This window comes from Pseudochaenichthys georgianus, chromosome 17 (genome assembly GCF_902827115.2).
Source record: "Pseudochaenichthys georgianus chromosome 17, fPseGeo1.2, whole genome shotgun sequence".
In the NCBI taxonomy this organism is placed as follows: domain Eukaryota; kingdom Metazoa; phylum Chordata; class Actinopteri; order Perciformes; family Channichthyidae; genus Pseudochaenichthys; species Pseudochaenichthys georgianus.
The window spans coordinates 14421714-14440336 of record NC_047519.1 but is presented as its reverse complement, the minus strand read 5'-3'; the positions used below and the strand labels follow the sequence as shown (position 1 = coordinate 14440336).

At 41.0% G+C, this 18623-nt stretch overlaps 1 protein-coding gene across 1 annotated transcript; it reads left to right on the top strand.

Annotated features, from left to right (window-relative positions):
• Positions 1 to 4129: 4129 nt before the first annotated feature.
• LOC117462758 (kidney mitochondrial carrier protein 1-like) lies at positions 4130 to 11320 on the top strand. The gene is made up of 9 exons (XM_034105065.2): positions 4130 to 4358; positions 4459 to 4603; positions 4872 to 4966; positions 5184 to 5269; positions 6578 to 6673; positions 6786 to 6910; positions 7707 to 7830; positions 9658 to 9738; positions 10222 to 11320. The coding sequence occupies exons 1-9, from the start codon at positions 4295 to 4297 to the stop codon at positions 10261 to 10263; spliced, it is 858 nt and encodes a 285-aa protein (XP_033960956.1). The 5' UTR covers positions 4130 to 4294; the 3' UTR covers positions 10264 to 11320.
• The last annotated feature ends 7303 nt before the right edge of the window (positions 11321 to 18623 follow it).

Here is an 18623-nt window from a genome sequence, read left to right as displayed (position 1 = left end):
ATGCCCTTTTGTGACCGTTTTGTCACTCCCTCTATAAAGAGTGTTTCTTTGTTTTTTGATCCATTAAAGTTTATTTTTCTTCAAACCTTTTCCTCTCCGGGTTGTGCAATTGAGTCCTCATATCAGTGAGTCACGGTTCCTAACACTATGTTCCACAATCATTTAAAGTTGCAGTAATAAAACTTCTTCTTAAAAAGCACACCCTCGATCCAGAGGTTTTAGCCAATTATAGACCTATTTCTAATCTCCCATTCCTCTCAAAGATTCTTGAGAAAGCGGTCGCAAAACAGTTGTGTGATTACTTAAAAAACAATGATTTATTTGAAGATTTTCAGTCTGGCTTTAGAACACATCATACTGTAGCACAGAGACAGCTCTGGTTAAAGTCACAAATGACATTCTAATAGCCTCAGACAAGGGACTTGTCTCTATTCTTGTTTTGCTCAATCTCAGTGCTGCATTTGATACTATCGACCATGATATCTTATTGCAAAGACTAACTACATAACCCTAACCCTAACCAGCACTTAGTTGGCATACAGGGAACTGCTTTAGGCTGGTTTAGGTCCTATCTATCTGAACGCTCTCAGTTTGTACGTGTCAACGATGAATCTTCCATGCAAACCAAAGTTAGCCATGGAGTGCCACAGGGCTCAGTGCTTGGACCTATTTTGTTCACACTATATATGCTTCCGCTTGGCAATATTATAAGGAATCATTATTTAAATTTCCACTGTTATGCGGATGATACTCAACTATATTTATCCATCAAGCCTGATGAAACCAATCACCTAAATAAAATTCAAGACTGCCTCAAGGACTTAAAAACGTGGATGACCTTACATTTTTTGATGTTAAACACGACCAAAACTGAAGTTATTGTACTTGGCCCGAAGAATCTACGAAACAAACTATCTAAAGATATACTAGTTATAGATGGCATTCATTTGGTCTCCAGTGAGACTGTAAGGAATCTTGGTGTTATATTTGATCAGGATTTATCCTTTAACGCCCACATAAAATCTATCTCAAGGACCGCCTACTTCCATCTATGCAACATTGCCAAAATCAGGTATATCTTGCCTCAAAACGATGCAGAGAAACTAGTCCATGCATTTGTTACTTCTAGGCTGGATTATTGTAACTCTTTATTATCAGGGAGTACCAAGAAGTCAGTCAAGTCGCTTCAGCTGATTCAAAATGCTGCAGCTTGTGTACTAACCAGAGTTAGGAAAAGGGACCACATTACTCCTGTTCTGGCTGCCTTACACTGGCTCCCTGTAGAACACAGGATAGAATTTAAAATTCTTCTTCTCGCCTAAAAAGCCCTTAATGGGCTGGCGCCATCTTACCTTAAAGAACTCATTATACCCTACTGTCCGTTTTTAAGAGTACGCTTAAGACCTTCCTTTTTGATAAATTCAATTCAATTCAAAACCTTTATTTATCCAGGTAAAATCCCATTGAGATCAATTATCTCTTTTTCAAGGGAGACCTGCAGCAGTAGGTTCCACAAGAAGACATAAAAACATAAACAACAGAACAACAAAAGGACATCATACAGCAAAATGTACAGGGATTACAATTTACATATTTAACCACATGTACAGGTACACTACCAACAGCATCTGATTTTGTAGCATCCAACCGAGCTTTAAAAACATGTAGTGGTACTAGCTTGGTAATTTTCCATTCTTTTTGCAGACTGTTCCATGTTAGTGGAGCTGCACATCTAAAAGCTTTCTTCCATAAGACAGTCCTAGCACTTGGCACATTTAATAAAACCACAGCATGCGATCTCAGGCAATAAGTACTTTCAATTCGCAGAGAGATCAGGGAGCAGATATAAGATGGTAGTTTATCCAACATGGCTTTGTAAATGAAAAAGTACCTGTGACTGAGCCTAACTGCCTTGGTATACAGGGTATAGTGATGCGTAAGTGCTTTACAATGTGTCAAAAATCTCAGTGCACTGTGATACGCAGCATCTAACTTGCTCAGGTAATTGGCAGGTGCATTCATATATAACAAATCACCATAGTCCAGCACAGGTAAAAAGGTCACGATAAAGCTTATAGTGATAAAATAAAATAATCTAATAAGAGTGCATTGACGTAGATAGGTTGTGCCTCTTCACCTATACATTTTAGTTCTTACTCTTTCACTTAAATCCTAAAAACTTAGATCTTATATTTAAAACTTTATCCAAACCTTTCCCCTCTATGACCTCTCGAGGTTTATTAGAGGGTAACAGGTTGCTGAGAATGCCTAGCCCGGCCGGGGAGTGTGGAACGTAGTCACTGACCCACTCCTACTTCTGACAAATTCAGGTTCCAATGGGGACCTTTTTCCCTGTGTGTGCCTCTCCACCTCTGCTTCCTACTTACTTCTTACTTGCTACCCTTTTCCCTCAACCTATCCTAAGGGAGTCCATGTATGTAGACACGTTAGTTTAGCTGCTAGGACTGTTGAGGGGGGCACCTTATCCGTCTTTCTGGCTGTTTGTACCTGTGTACTCTCATGTTCCGATTAACCCATTTCCCCCCAAATCTCTTTTTTGTGTCCATATATACGCCGGGATCCTGAGTCGAGGCTAATCATGTTGCTGTGGTCGTGTCCCCTGGAGCCTCTATCCTGAGCACTGGATCTGAGTCCTGGACTTCGAGTCGTGGCTGAACCTGTCTCTGCGGTCCTGCCAGACTCTCACCATACTACTTCACTGATGGCTCCCACAAGATTGCTGACATCTTCGTGGATTCATCTTCTTATTATAGACACATACATTTCCAAACATTTGGACTACCTATGTTGTAAATGTATTATCTTTTCGATCCTGTCCGTCCTGGGAGAGGGATCCCTCCTCTGTTGCTCTCCCTGAGGTTTCTCCCATTTTCCCCTTTAAACTGTGGGGTTTTCTCTGGAAGTTTTTCCTTGTACGATGTGAGGGTCTAAGGACAGAGGGTGTCGTATTGTCATACTGATATTCTGTACACACTGTGAAGACCACTGAGACAAATGTAACATTTGTGATATTGGGCTATATAAATAAACATTGATTGATTGATTGATTCAAAATCTGAGGTTTATACATTGACCGGAAAACCAATATTTGATTAGTCTTAGGTAATTACTGGGGAGAAAAAGCAAAATAAAGGAGTGTTATGAAAATAGCACAAAGCAAATACATGTTTGTGATAAAGTCAAATGTTATGATTGAGGTATGTGTGTTTAGCTACATTTGGTGAATATGGGAATGAACAAAAGTTTACAAGTCATTCAATCTTGCCACGGCTCTTTAAATGTAAATGTAATAATTCAGGCTTACAAGCAAGCTAGAAAATATAAAGCTACATTGCTAGTGTGGTTCTCTTAATGCAAGACACATCTTTGCTGAACTATTTTTCATCTATTTCTGCTATTAACCACTTCTTACATGTGAGCGTTCAAATGACACATTCCTATTTGAATGTCAAATTCAATGCGATATGTTGTTGGTCTTTTTGCAATCGTAAACATTATAATATAGATAACCTTATTATTTACGAATAACTTCAATCCCAGTAATGATAGAGAATGTCAAGCTATAACATCTAGATACAAGGCTTTAAGCCCATATTTAGTTGCATTAAATATTTTCAGGATTTTCAAAATATTTACTAATTTTGCTTTCGAATTACTTGTGACAAGGTGTAGGCTATAACTTTAATATCCTCAATCAAGCATGATGGATTTTTACGTAAAAAACAGAGAAGTCGTTCTCCTCAAGTAAAAGATTATATGCAACAGCATATTTCTAAATCCATCAATTGAATTAAATGTCATTGTAACTGGGGTTAGTGGAATATATAGCAACTACGTATGACGTAGTGTCATACATCTGAGGAAATAGATGTAGGCCTACACATAGTTACAGGTTCTTCATTTATCTAGGAAAACCCAATTGTCCCATTTCCAAGGTGTAATTTGTCTAACAATATAATACTATGTTTTTTACTTGGGATATTTGCAATCAAAAGTCAAAGAGCAACATTGGTTTTGATGTGGCTCGTTTCTTGTCTGGTCTAGTTGCTTAGCAACAGGCAGTGGGCGGGGATCATTAAGACAGTGGGCGTGGCTTAGATCAAGACTGGCGAGACAGGCAGCAGAAGGGAGGGAGCACGAAGGGGACGCACTCAAACACCGGTAGGGATTGTAAACGCAGCTGCACCACCGAGGCATTGGCTGCAGACTTAACACATTTATCTCTCCGATCGCCGGGTGGTTTCCTCTGTGATTCGGTACACGGCAGGAGGAAATGTCTAACGGGAGCTGGAAGCCCTTTGTGTTCGGCGGGCTGGCTTCTGTGACGGCGGAATGCGGTGAGTGGCGAGCGGAGAGGAGGCCAAATGGCGCGGCTTACTTTTAATTATTTAACCCTCTGGTGTAATTTACAGAAGTATGACATGTTTTGTGTTGCAGGGACCTTCCCAATCGACCTAGCGAAGACACGTCTTCAAGTCCAAGGCCAAGTAGGCAGCAAATACCGAGAGATCCGGTACAGAGGCATGCTCCATGCGATAGTGAGGATAGCAAGAGAGGAGGGGCCCCGGGCTCTGTATTCAGGGTCAGTATGCTGGATGCATGCTTTGTTGTGTGTCTATACTATCCCAGTTGTACTCACTACATACAACTGGAGATACTCTTTGTTTACAGTCGTACTCTGTACAGCATACCTTCTAAATGTTCACACTTCCTCATTTTTGTGCACTCATTTTTCTTCCTATATGCTGTTTAATGTCTTTTTCTGGGATTTGCACCACAGTAGTATGCCTGTAAAGCCTTCTGAGTTATTGTGAGCCAGGATATTAAAAACCTTGATTTGACTTTTACAGACTAGCTCCTGCTATGCTGCGCCAGGCCTCCTATGGGACTATAAAAATTGGCACATATCAGAGTTTAAAGCGGCTGCTGGTTGACAGACCCGAGGGTAAGTCACACTTTCTCCTTTTTACACAGAAATAAACACTTCTGCAAAAATGTTGACAGGCGGGTTACCTTCCCCCGTCGACATATGCATGTGGCCTATTTAAGTTCGTCTCTTTTTTCATAATTAGGCTTCCGTTTTTTCTACTTTAAAACACTATTTGCATGGTCTGAAACGTGTTTGTTCACACAGTCTGCCTCCCACTCTTCTCCTCTTTCAGATGAGACATTGCTGACTAATGTGGTGTGTGGGGTTCTCGCTGGAGTCGTCTCCTCCACCATCGCCAACCCCACTGATGTGCTAAAGGTAGCTATTTGCACACATCAACTGCAAGATTCTGATATATCTCCTTGTCGTTGTTAGTCATTCTCCAAAAGCAGTAGAGCAGGTATGGTAATCTCCTAAAGGTGCCTCAAGGCTTGTGGTAAATCTTCTAACTAAAAACCGAGCTTCTTGGAGTGGTTGTTAAATAAACAGCTTTGATACCCTGTGCAGCCTTGAACAGGACTGTGATACAGTTATTATGGGTGTGAAACTTTTAGAATTTCACAATTCAATCAAAATAGTCTACAAACAATCACTGACACAGTCCATTGGGGGGCTTATTTCAGGTTCTACTTTAGTTTGCATTGTGCTAATAAGGACTGTGTGACAGATTATTGAGTAAAGTGAGAGTTGGATAATGGAGTTTAATATTTGAAAAAGTTATACATACTGATAACACACAAAGGCAAATTAAAGACAAAAGTTACGTTTATGTATGCTAAACTTGCACAACAATTCTCTTGATATTTGTTATATTATATGGGACTTTTAGAATAGCTAGTTCAAGTTATACAGAAAATAGATAATGCTACATAAATACAACTTTTTTTCAAAAACAAATTTCACAAAAATAATCGACAATTTTTATTTAGTGTCTGAGATTAGTCAATCAGCAAAGTTGCGGATCTTTAGATTGTTTTTGTTTCTTTAAACAAAATAAATGTACACCCCATCCCTAACATCAGTAATGTTTTAATAAAAATAAACTCCTTAGGTGTTGTCTGACGGTAGCATGCCGATTGTGTTAAAGGGCATCATAGCACGACCAAGAGCCAACTTGTGGATTATTTATAGACTGAAGCCTCCGCGGCTTAACATAGTGTTCTGTAAACGATATGAGTGTGCACATGCTTATCTGTACTCGTCGTGCTTCGACCGGCCCTCACCATGCCCCGTTAGGCATAATGTCCAGTGCAGATTGCTTGTTTTTTAGAGGGTTAACGGTCTAATGGGAGTGCCTTCAGGTCTGGCACATTGCGTTTCCATCATGGTGTTTTTCTGGCTGCGACCACCAAGTCATTACGCAGCAAGACACACAGACAAACCGCAGCTGGTCTGCAAACACACGTCACAAAAACAACTTGAGCAGGGAGAATTCCTGGAAATAACAGAAAGACAATACTTTAGGACATTGTGCTTGGCAGAAATCCCTGCTTAACCTTTTGCCCTTTCATTTCCCAGATTCAAACGCCCCTGTATTTGGCGTGGTTGGCCTTCAGCATTCCACTCTGGTTGTGTACTTTCATTGTCTCTAGCAAGTTTATTGAGCCAACCTCTCTTATCTTCCAGATCCGCATGCAGGCGCAGGGCAGCCTGATCCAGGGCAGCATGATGGGCAACTTCCTCAACATCTACCAGCAGGAGGGAACGAAAGGACTGTGGAAGGTACAGAGAGTCTGAATTGCTCAATTTGCAATTCTAAACGGGCTCGGTTTCCACGGGTTACAGGTAGCACTGCTCTTTAGCACTCAAGTCACTCTCTCTCTCTCTGCTTCAGGGCGTCTCTCTAACGGCTCAACGAGCGGCCATCGTGGTTGGAGTGGAGCTCCCGGTCTATGACATCACCAAGAAGCATCTGATCCTGTCGGGGCACATGGGGGACAACGTGTACACACACTTTGTGTAAGTTTGCATCTGGAGATTCTCCTGCCTCTAATGTTCACTCGGAGGCCAAGACACTTTTCAATATCTTGAAGTGGAAAACACAGCCCTGTTTTCAAGTCTTTGTACTTGCAACTAAGCAGCAAAACATTCCGTTTGTTTTTGCAAGTCTCTCAATGCTCAATTCTGGGTTTCCTCAGGTCTTTTAAAAAGTCTTAAATTGAATTGTCTTGAGATCTAAAAAGAGAAAGGTTTTAATGGTCTTACTGTAGGGTTAACTGCAAATGTTTAATGTCAGAATCTTATTTTTGAGGGAAGTAACTACAATGAAAATAGAGGTTTTCCACCTGGTCAGAATCTACCTGGACATATCCATAAGGGCTTTTTTCTTCCCATTTACTGTAATGCTGTCCCACAATGTAGTTAAATTAAGTTGTATTAATGCTTCACTTTGCCGCAATGTTGAATGATTGTTTTTGAATACATGACTAAGGCCAGTTGATTCCTGTTTCTATGAAGACATTACAAATGGGAACATTAGAACACTTTGAAGTCACCCATGAAGCAGCACATGTGTTGTACCTTTACTACCGGCCATCTCTTAATGTAGTTTGCTAATGGGCGATGCTTCAATTCTACTAGTTTATTATTAATCGGTGATTAAATTAACTTTAATTTCTCATCTTTGCAGCATTTCATTTGTGTTACATTAGTAGCTGCAGCACACACATCGCAGCAATTGCTAAATGTTCAAATAAGGGACTAAATTAAAAAGTCTAAAGATGCTAATTAGAACCTGTGTCTTGTGGTCCCACAGCTCCAGCTTTACGTGCGGCTTGGCGGGAGCTCTGGCCTCCAACCCAGTGGACGTAGTTCGGACACGCATAATGAACCAGAGAGGAGGGCTTCTGTACCAGGGGACACTGGAGTGTATACTGCAGGTCAGTCACCACATTCAGATTAGAGGACATTTGAAAGGAACATTTCACAAATGACATCAGTTTTTTTCCTTATGGGCAATACTTCTTAGCTCATTGCATAATGTCTCCTGTGGCTCTGAAAGAGGCTTCAAAGACTGAGATAATACCTCCTGAAAAAACTGTGTTCTAGGCAGGGGGGGACTAACAAAATGTAACTACTGGTTCCGTTCTAAAAAAACTAGCTGAATTCTGCCCCTACAGTCTTAACAACGGGTTGACTTATTTCAGGAGTGAGGTCTCAATACAACAATATTTTGTTAACTGAATGCCAAAATATTCAGAGCTCACTCACAATTACCTCTAAGTTTACCAAATGATTGTTTATTAGGAAGCAATGTAGAAGGCTATTTATTATTAAAAACAAATTGTAAAGGTACCAGGACGCGTCTATCATTTCCCAACCCAGTTGACATTTCACCACGATGGGAGAGTCTGCGCTGACGAGCCACATGAAAGGCACGCCGTAGTAGAGCATTTTGGATTAGGCTAACGTTGCTTGTTACGTTTGTTTAAGCTAACGTTAGCGAGCTGAATAGCGAACTCGATGAGGGATAATAACAATAATTGCAGGGGACAATCATTTCAGAGGAGTGTACCTACGTTAATATGTGCGTTACAGTCGCCATCCTGTGGTCTTCAGAGGATGAAGCACTCACTGTTGTAATTAATTCAACCCAGTCTCACTGCATTTCGTGCATTTGTTATGCGCAGGAGGGGGTAGGGAGGCGGCGAATAACGCAAGTAAAAAGCAGTACAGTTTGGGATTAGCCATTGTTAGTCCAGTGAAGGTAGGAAGCAGCACTCACCCAGAGGTCAACAGTCCTTTGTTGTCCAAGTCCTTGGTTGTTTATAGCATAAAGAACATCTGATTTAATGTGAGGTAGGGAAATAATCATTTGAGTATAAGTATGTGTATATAAATATGTAATTTACAACAGCTGTAAGATGCTTGAAAAGTTTGAAAACGCTTCTTGAAAAGTGCTTGAATTTGACTTTGGAAAAGGTGTAAGAAACCTGTATTAGGCACATTGTTCTTAAATAATCCATGGTGAATTAATATTAGAAGATGAATCAACATTAATGCAGTTATGCATAACTGTGATCTTCTTTCATATTAAAAACACCCTATTTTCATCAATCTATAAGGTCAAATGCATGTGATGCAAATCACTACAAAGGCTGGTTATGACCTATAGGCAACATTAACTCCCCATAACTTGCTAAACTGACTTACGCAGGTTAGATTAAATAAACTCTTGCTGTTACAGGCATGTAATAACAGCAAGACTAGCGAACTCACCACAAACACCAGCTTTGTTCAAGGACTCCAGCCTTCTTTGTAGCTCAGAGCCGTACTGAATGCAGACGGGGAATAGATAGTTGGTGTTTCTTTTCTGGCTTTAAAAAAGTTAGTTTGGCCTTTTGGGGGCGCTCGCTGGTCTTTGCATTAATGGGCGAAGACTGTCTTTAAAGTCATCTACATGACTTCCATCTGTGAAGGACCATGTAGAAGTTTTCCTTTTTTAAAACAGCCAGCATAAAACTCATTAGATTCTTAGAAACACTGTCCTGTTGCTATGAAGAAGTGCATTTGAGTGTTTGTTTGAGTTTTGCATTCTGAATGAATATTTAATAATGTAGTCATTAAGAATATCTAGATCAGCCCTTAATGTCACCGATTTCAAGGTCCCAGTTAAAAGAAAAAGCCTGGAGAGGACATTGGTGTGATCATCAGAGGATAATGAGATGAAATGGGTTTTTAAAGTGTTTGTTTTCCCCTTATTTCAGACGTGGCGCTCCGAGGGCTTCTTGGCCCTGTACAAGGGCTTCTTTCCCAACTGGCTCCGCCTGGGACCGTGGAACATCATTGTATCCTTTAACCATCTCATTAGTGCACCACTCTGTTTACATTTAGCCTCGATGATGCAATATCTGTAAAGCTGGGGAAATCAGAGCGGAGAATTTGATAATTCTGTTACGCATATGGTAAAGTATGGCATTAAAAGCCATGCGCCAGTGTAAGAATGCTAGCTAACTCTTTTATGTAACTTTTTAAGCCTTGGTACCCCACTGCCCGAGGTTAGAGAGGACTCAGGGGGGGCTTAATGGTGGGGTAGGAGAAAAATGAGTGGGGAGGGAACTTCAGCGAAGGCCAAAGAGTTGCATGAGGGAAGAGAAGTCATCATCGTGCTCCAACCAGGCCTGAAAAATGTAATGAGATTATTGACCTGTTCCAGCTGAGCAGTATGAGGTAACAAGGCAGGCTTTGAGCAGAAGCACACAAAGAGCCTCAGTTAGCTTCCAACACATGGCAACAAAAAAAATCACTTTTCTCCTTCACTCTCTATCCAGTTCTTCCTCTCTTATGAACAGCTGAAGAAGATCGACGTGTGACCGGCGAAACGAGGCGGTCAAGAAGAGACGAGGATGTGCTCACGCTCAGACACGAGCTGAGAGGACCAAAATCGGAGAAGGCTTGGATTGGGATGGATCCTTTATGGACCTGCTGAAAGGGGTGGTGATGTAGACCCCATATGAGAGAGGCGGTTTGAGATTTTGCCTGATTCCTGTTTGGGCTACATGTCTCCTGAAGCTTGCAGCAAGTGTGGAAGACACTCATGTTTTAGCTCATCCACACGCTACATTAAGCTTAACCGTGCATTTACATTTGAAAACGGCCACTTAAATCTTGTTTACGAAACTGCTTTAAACTATGTCTCGAATATCACAAGGGTTTTCTACACTTTAAAAGTGGTCTTCAAATTGAGTGCCTTAGTTTGCGATACAAGCCGTCTTAAGACCAAGAATGTCGGATAGAGATGACCATCGCAGCGAGCGATCATTCCCTTGTTTGCTTAAGGACAAATGTTTGTGTGCACGAGTCAAACATCTTGACTAGGATGTGTTGCGTTTCTTTCTTTCTACATTTTTTATTTATAGGTCGGGTGTGTGGACAGGTGGAATTATGTATTACTCCAAGAGTTTCCCTGGAGTATTTTTTACAGAGTTAAGAGCTAAGAATATACACCCCAATGTACTGTTATAAATAACAGTCATATAAACACCCAGTGGGACACACACACACATCACATGCCCATATGTGGCGAGACTAGTGGTCCCCTGATGGCAGCGAGTGCAGACAGTAAATATACCCGGGGGCGATGGGGCTTCCCTCTGAAGCCTACACCGCATTAGGTTTAGACCACTGATTAAGATTAGGGCAACCAAAGTGTGACTTTTTATTACTTGAAGGCACTGACACGAATGATGTTTTATCTCCAGGAGTATTTTCAAATACTGTATTTGCACGCTTTATACTTTTCATCCTAAAAAATGAATATGTTGCCCGCTGTTGTGTTTGTGTGAGCTGCCATCGCTGCCAAAGTGTATGCTTGATGTTGGGTGTAAAAGCTTACTGTATATTTTAAATAAAAGAGGGGGAAAAAAATCAGCCTGTCTGTGTCGTGCTTTGTTTTCACCACAGTGTGGCGCTGTGGAGCTTTCCACCACAACACGACCCAGTTAAAAAACCTAAATGCTGTTTTTTATGAGTTTAAAAAAAAAAAATCAAAGCCTCCACTTTGAGGCCAAAGATCTAGCACAGTTGTGTTGTTTCTGAGGGATTGCCTGGTTCCTTTCAAACACACATGTTCACGCAGAGTCCCACAAACAATGACTTCAATTATTCAGGGAAATCTTGAGATGTAATTGTTCTTATATATTTCTGTTGATAAATTCCCAGTTTTCCTTCATCAGAGCTGTTTTGAGGATGGGAGCTCGGGGGAGACAAACAGCAGTGTGTGTGTGTGTGCGCCTTGTTCTTTTATTTAGGGAGCATCATCATGGGACTTATTACTTGGTTGACAACTGTCATTGTATCAGTCTTATCGAAGCTACCATGAGCTGCACTGCCATGTTATTGTTATTTTGTTTGCATGGTTGTGCTGAATAACTCGAATCTCAACAATGCCACAGAGCGTATGCAGTACATTATGAAGGGCACTTTCCCCAAACCGGCTGACGTCTATGTCAACTCAAGTCACAGAAACATCCCTCACTGCCCATAAGGCGGGTTGAAAGAGAGAATAATGTGTGCTGTTGGTGCCAATGTTCCATAAGTTGGCATTATAGGCCGCTGCCTGGCATCCCGTCTCTGGCACAGCCCTCTACAAGCTGGACAAGTACGGCCATAGGGGATTCCACCAGTCATAGACATGCTGCATTATGGGTATCTTTTGCAGCCTGGCCCAAGGGTGTAGGAGGGCGGCTCTATTGTGTTCCAGGGATCAGAGTGAGCTGCTGTCTCAGAGGGATAAGGCTCCAAACACTCTCCCTTTTTCTGTCCCTTTTTTTGTTCTTTCTCAGATGAATACGCAGCTCGCACGAGTCAATAAATGGACGGATAAAAGCATGAGCGGATGGAAATGCAGACAAGGAGATAAATGTATCGGCGTCTGTTGATCCATTTGGAACAAGGAGCGTGTTGACAAAGAATAAAAATCGCAGGCCTATTGCTATTTCTTTTTACTCAATATTGCATTTGAGATATGGGCAGGGGCGGACAGGGGGGAAAAAGTGGCCCGGGGATTAATTGACAGACAGGCCCACTTAATGCGCGGCATGTATCGGCCGGCCGGCGACGAAAGTATGTTACTTAACAAAAAACCCTATGCATTTTATGTTATTTTGGACAATTATTCATATAGTAATCACATTACCTGAGCCCTTGAGTTGCCTAGAGCAAAATAGTTGCGGCATATATTTAGTGATTTTAATGTTAACAGATCATTGATGCAATAACATTTTGACCCAATTTGCCTGACTTGACACATGGAATAAAACATGGTGATAGTAGGCTGATTTAGTAACTGCTCAGCGCTAACTTTTATACATTCTGCCTTGGCTCCAAAAACCATTACCTCAGTTTTATCTTTGTTTAATTGGAGAAAGTTCTGACACATCCAGTCATTGATTTGTTCAATGCACTTACTCAGTGTTTGAATTGGAGCATAAGTCTCCTGGTGAAATTGTTACGTACATTTGTGTGTCATCTGCATATCTATGGTAACTTATTTTGTTGTTCTTCATTATCTGAGCCAGTGGTAGCATGTAGACGTTAAAGAGAAGAGGCCCCAAGATGGAGCCTTGAGGTACCCCACATGTCATATTTGTCAACTCAGATGTGTATTTACTAGGGCTGTCAAGTTAACGCGTTAATAACGCGTTAAAGCAAAAAAAAATTAACGCCACTAATTATTTTAACGCGATTAACGCATGTGTATTTTTTTCCTCGGCCGCCCCGTAGTTTCAGAGAGCATCGAGTTTAAAATACCATCTACAAGCTGATGCTGCTGACAGCCCCGCTCCTGCCGCCCGCTTGTGGCAGACCACACTTCCACGCTCACCGGCAGGCACCGACTGGCCATCGGGAGGACCGGGAGGGTGTGTCTGGCCCGAGCGAGCGAGAGAGAGACCTTACGTGCATTACCGTACCGCAGTGTGAACGCGGCTATTGTTGTTGTTAGCATCTGGTGCTAGCTAGCTGCGCTAACGGATATAAGGAGCTGTTTAAATGAAAACAGAGGAGCGCTCTATCCACACAACTGCGCCGAGCACTTGACTTTATGCAGGAAGCCAGACAGCGGGACATTGTACGAGAAGTCAGCACACTCATGATTGCAGCAACATGATTGCAGCGTCCAGGCAGCTCCCGTTCGAGCATATGCCTTGAGTTGCACATAGCTCCAACGATCACACACACACACTTTGGATACGTTTACTTTATTCTTTTCCTGTTATTGGTCACCCATATGTAACTAAACACACACACACACACACACACACACACACACACACACACACACACACACACACACACACACACACACACACACACACACACACACACACACACACACACACACACACACACACACACACACACACACACACACACACACACACACACACACACACACACACACACACACACACACACACACACCATTTGTATTGTATGAGAGAGGTTCCAGGTTGTTGTGTTTAATATTCATGAGAATATTTGTCATTGTTCAAATGATAATAAACATTAGCATAAAGCATATTTGTCCACTCATATGTTGATAAGAGTATTAAAAACTTGAAAAATATTCCTCTAAGGTACATTTAGAACAGATCAAAAATGTGCGATTAATTTGCGATTAATCGCGATTAACTATGGACAATCATGCGATTAAATATTTTAATCGACTGACAGCCCTAGTATTTACCTATAGAAACAAAGTTGTTTCTGTCCTTTAAGTAGGATTCAAACCAATTTAGAACTGTTTCCGAAAGTCCCACCCAGTTTTCCAGTCGGTCCAGTAATATGCTGTGGTCAACAGTGTCAAACGCAGCACTGAGATCTAATAATACTAACACTGAAGTTCTGCCACTGTCTGTGTTTAAGTGGATGTCATTAAATACCTTTACAAGAGCAGTCTCAGTGCTGTGGTTTGGACGAAAGCCTGACTGGAACACATCAAAACAGTTATTTAAATGCAAGAAATTACTCAACTGTTGAAAAACTACTTTTTCAATGATTTTACCTAGAAATGGGAGGTTTGATATGGGCCTGTAATTGTTCATTACTGAAGCATCCAGATTATTCTTTTTTAAGAGCGGTTTAATGACTGCAGTTTTCAGGGCCTGTGGAAAAATACCTGAGTGAAGAGATTTGTTTACTATATGAAGTAGATCTGAGGCCATGCAAGGCAAAACATCTTTGAAAAATCCTGTTGGAATAATATCAAGGCAGCAGGAGGAGGACTTCAGAAGTTGTATAATGTCCTCTAGGTTTTTATCATTAATCTGATGGAATTGTGTCATGGTGTTTGAATTGATGTTAAGTGGACCCAGAGACAACACATTTGCTGTACCTGATGCAGAGGCACTGACTGCTTGTCTGATTTTCTGAATTGTGTCAGTGAAGAATGTGGCAAAATCATTGCACGCCCTGGTGGATAGAAATTCAGAGGCTACTGACACTGGGGGGTTAGTTAGTCTGTCGACGGTAGCAAACAAGGCACGTGTGTTGTTTTTGGTAATGATGTCAGAGAAGAACGATTGTCGTGCGTTTTTCAATTCCAAATTATAAAGGCCAAGTCTCTCTTTATAGATTTCAAAGTGAACCTGGAGATTTGTTTTCGCCACCTGCGTTCAGCTTTTCGACACTCTCTTTTTTCTGTTTTCACGGTCATGGCCTTTCTCCATGGAGATATTTTCACACTTCCTTTACCTTAGTTGGAGCAATGGCATCTATAACATTTTTAATTTTTGAATTAAAATGATCTACTAGCTCATTTACTGAGATGTTAGCAGGGGCAAGTGTGGAAGAAAAATTCTGAGTAAACATTTCCCTAGTATTTTCAGTTAAACATCGCTTTGTGGTTATCTCTTTTTGAATAAAAATGTGTGAACAGAAATAGAGCTCTCAAAGAAAACACAGGAATGGTCAGAGAGTGCAACATCAGTCACCACAACCTTAGAGATATTCAGACCCTTTGAGATAATTAAGTCCAGAGTGTGCCCCTTGTGTGCGTGGGCTCCGTCACATGCTGAGTCAGTCCATAGCTATCAAGAACACAAAACAGTTCTTTAGCCCCTCTGTCCTGGGGGTTGTCAACATGGATGTTAAAATCACCAACAATGACTAGACGGTCAAAGTCAATACACACTATAGACAGCAGTTCGGTAAAATCATCAAAAAAGCTTGCACAGTATTTGGGTGGTCTATAGATATGTAGGAACAGAGCTCGAGAAGAGCATTTCAGCTGAAGTGTCACATATTCAAAAGAAGCAAAGTTCCCATAAGATGTCTTCCTGCATTGAAGGGAATCATTGAACAGAATAGCAACTCCACCCCCTTTCTTATGCATTCTTTCCTGACTCATACAACTAAAGTTGGGAGGTGTTGATTTGATAAGAACAGCTGCACTGTTATTTTGTTCAATCCAAGTTTCTGTTCAATCCAAGATGCAGAGAAACTAGTCCATGCATTTGTTACTTCAAGGCTGGATTATTGTAACTCATTATTATCAGGGTGTACCAAGAAGTCAGTCAAGTCGCTTCAGTGGATTCAAAATGCTGCAGCTCGTGTACTAACCAGAGTTAGGAAAAGGGACCACATTACTCCTGTTCTGGCTGCCTTACACTGGCTCCCTATAGAACACAGGATAGAATTTAAAATTCTTCTTCTCGCCTACAAAGCCCTTAATGGGCAGGCGCCATCTTACCTTAAATAACTCATTATACCCTACTGTCCTACTAGGCATTGCGTTCCAAGAATGCAGGGTTGTTGGTTGTTCCTAGAGTCTCTAAAAGTACAATGGGAGCCAGAGCCTTTTCTTATCAAGCTCCACATTTGTGGAATCAGCTTCCAGTTTGTGTTCGGGCGGCAGACACCCTATCCGTTTTTAAGAGTGCGCTTAAGACCTTCCTTTTTGATAAAGCTTATAGTTAGGGCTGATTAGATTCAGCCCCTAGTTTTGCTGATATAGGCTTAGTTTGTCGGGGGAAGTAAGATTACTTCTTCCTTCTCTCTGTCTGTACTCTCATGTTCCGATTAACCCAGCTTCCCCAAATTTCTTTCTTTTTGGTGTCTATATACGCCGGGATCCGGAGTCATGGATGATCCTGTTGCTGCGGTCCTGTGTCCTGGATCGCGAGCCCTGGATCTTGAGTCGTGCTGTGGTCCTGGATCATAAGTCCTGGATGGATATCCTCGTGGATTCATCTTCACACACATGCATTTCCAAACATTTGGACTACCTATGTTGCAAATGTATTATCTTTTCAATTTACACACGGCATCTATTGCACGCCTGTCCGTCCTGGGAGAGGGATCCCTCCTCTGTTGCTTTCCCTGAGGTTTCTCCCATTTCCCCTTTAAACTGTGGGTTTTCTCCGGAAATTTTTCCTTGTACGATGTCAGGGTCTAAGGACAGAGGGTGTTGTATTGTCATACTGATATTCTGTACAAACTGTGAAGTCCACTGAGACAAATGTAACATTTGTGATATTGGGCTATATAAATAAACATTGATTGATTGATTGATTGATTGATTGATGTTATAGTTAATCTCAGAGAAAGTCACATATCAATGTTAGTCCCTGCATGGATAATTTAAAGTAATCAAGAAGAAGCACACATATTAAACAAACAAGGTTTAACATGTTAAATGAGCTTTAGATGTTCTGGTAGCTAGAATTATTTGTATTTTATTTAGTTCCTAATCGTTAAGCTAAGATAACCAGGTAGCTTATATGTGTATATGTGTATGTAGCATAGTAGGCTAAGAGAGTACTGTCAGTCTTGTTGGAGCTATATATTAATTTGATATTAAATGGTTAATATATATTTTCTAGCTGTTTTGTTTCTAATACATTTACTATTATGTAGTGTAATTATTTAAAAGTGGGGTAGGTAATTTTGGAGAAACCAGCTCGAGTGCGCTAGAATTTGAAAATACACAGCCGGAACAAATCTGCCACTTCCTTACAGAGCCCCTCCTCGAACACACACGAACGCGCACATGACCAATGAGGGCACAAGATAAGTTTGTGCACAGATGGAAGGCTGACAGGCAGGTAGGCCATCCAGTTATTTTAGCCGGGCCGGCTCAAATGATTGGTCGTGCTTTTTACAGTACTACGGCTCCCACAGATGACATTTTTTTATGGATTTTTTGTCAAAGCACTTAAGATATTTATTTCTATCGGGATGTTAAGAGCATTCCATGGAATATAACAAAAAGTGTATCTCGAGCCGGTTTCTCAAACTCAAACTCTCAAACCCCACAATTAAAGTAATTCTTTATGATTTTATTTTGAAGGCGGTTTTGGGAACTCAGTTATTTGGGCACCAGGTGATTATTATATATTTGAGACAGGTGGTGGTGCATTTTGCGCACCAGATGAACATATGTTTTTTTCTAGAGAACATATACAGGAGAGCCACAGGAAAGGCATCGGTAAAACCATTGTTCTGTAAATGTGTATTATTGGAATACAAGAGAATAAACAAACAAACACAACGTTCTTGCCTGGACATTGACTATTCACCTGCGTTAGGATTTGCTTTCTGGTTCCCCAGAGGCAGTTTTAGTTTAAGTTACGTTTTCTATTGAACTTCTTTGTTTAGCCTCTACAATTGTCATCAGGTCCCCAACACAAAAACTGAAAATGAAAATGCACCTTGTCAAAATATTTCTGTCCCTGTTGAATCAGAATCAAAATCAGATTTGGGGATTTTTGCTTAGTAGGTTTACCATACAATTCATTTGCTTTGGTGTTGAGAAACCACAGCAACACAATAGTTAAGATTCAGTTGAATAGTAATACTAATCTGGACAGAATTTTCCAGAAAGTCCATCTTATAAAATGCATATTATGTGCATTGCCATCCACAACTTTAATGCATATATTAGGAGCTGGTTCACTGATGGTGCCGTTACAGAAGAGTAAATTGAAGTGTGTCCTTATTAGTGTATGAACTGTTGAGTTATTGCCAAAAGAAAGTGTTGTTTTAGGTCACAGTGACCTCTGACCGCCACAATATAATCAATTTGTCCTTGAGTCTAAGTAAACGTCTATGCCAAATTTGGAGTTATTCCCTTAACGCATTCCTTAGATACTGCGTTCTTGAGAACAGAGTGGACTGACGTGTTTCCGCAGCTTCTACGGAAGTTATAAACAGCCATGGTTGAAACGTTGTG

Excerpts from the sequence above, each read along its gene's own strand:
- LOC117462758 (XM_034105065.2), top strand. The coding sequence starts at position 4,295 with ATGTCTAACGGGAGCTGGAAGCCCTTTGTGTTCGGCGGGCTGGCTTCT. Across the intron at positions 6,674-6,785 it reads GAACGAAAGGACTGTGGAAG|GGCGTCTCTCTAACGGCTCA; the intron begins GTACAGAGAGTC and ends TCTCTGCTTCAG. Across the intron at positions 6,911-7,706 it reads AACGTGTACACACACTTTGT|CTCCAGCTTTACGTGCGGCT; the intron begins GTAAGTTTGCAT and ends GTGGTCCCACAG.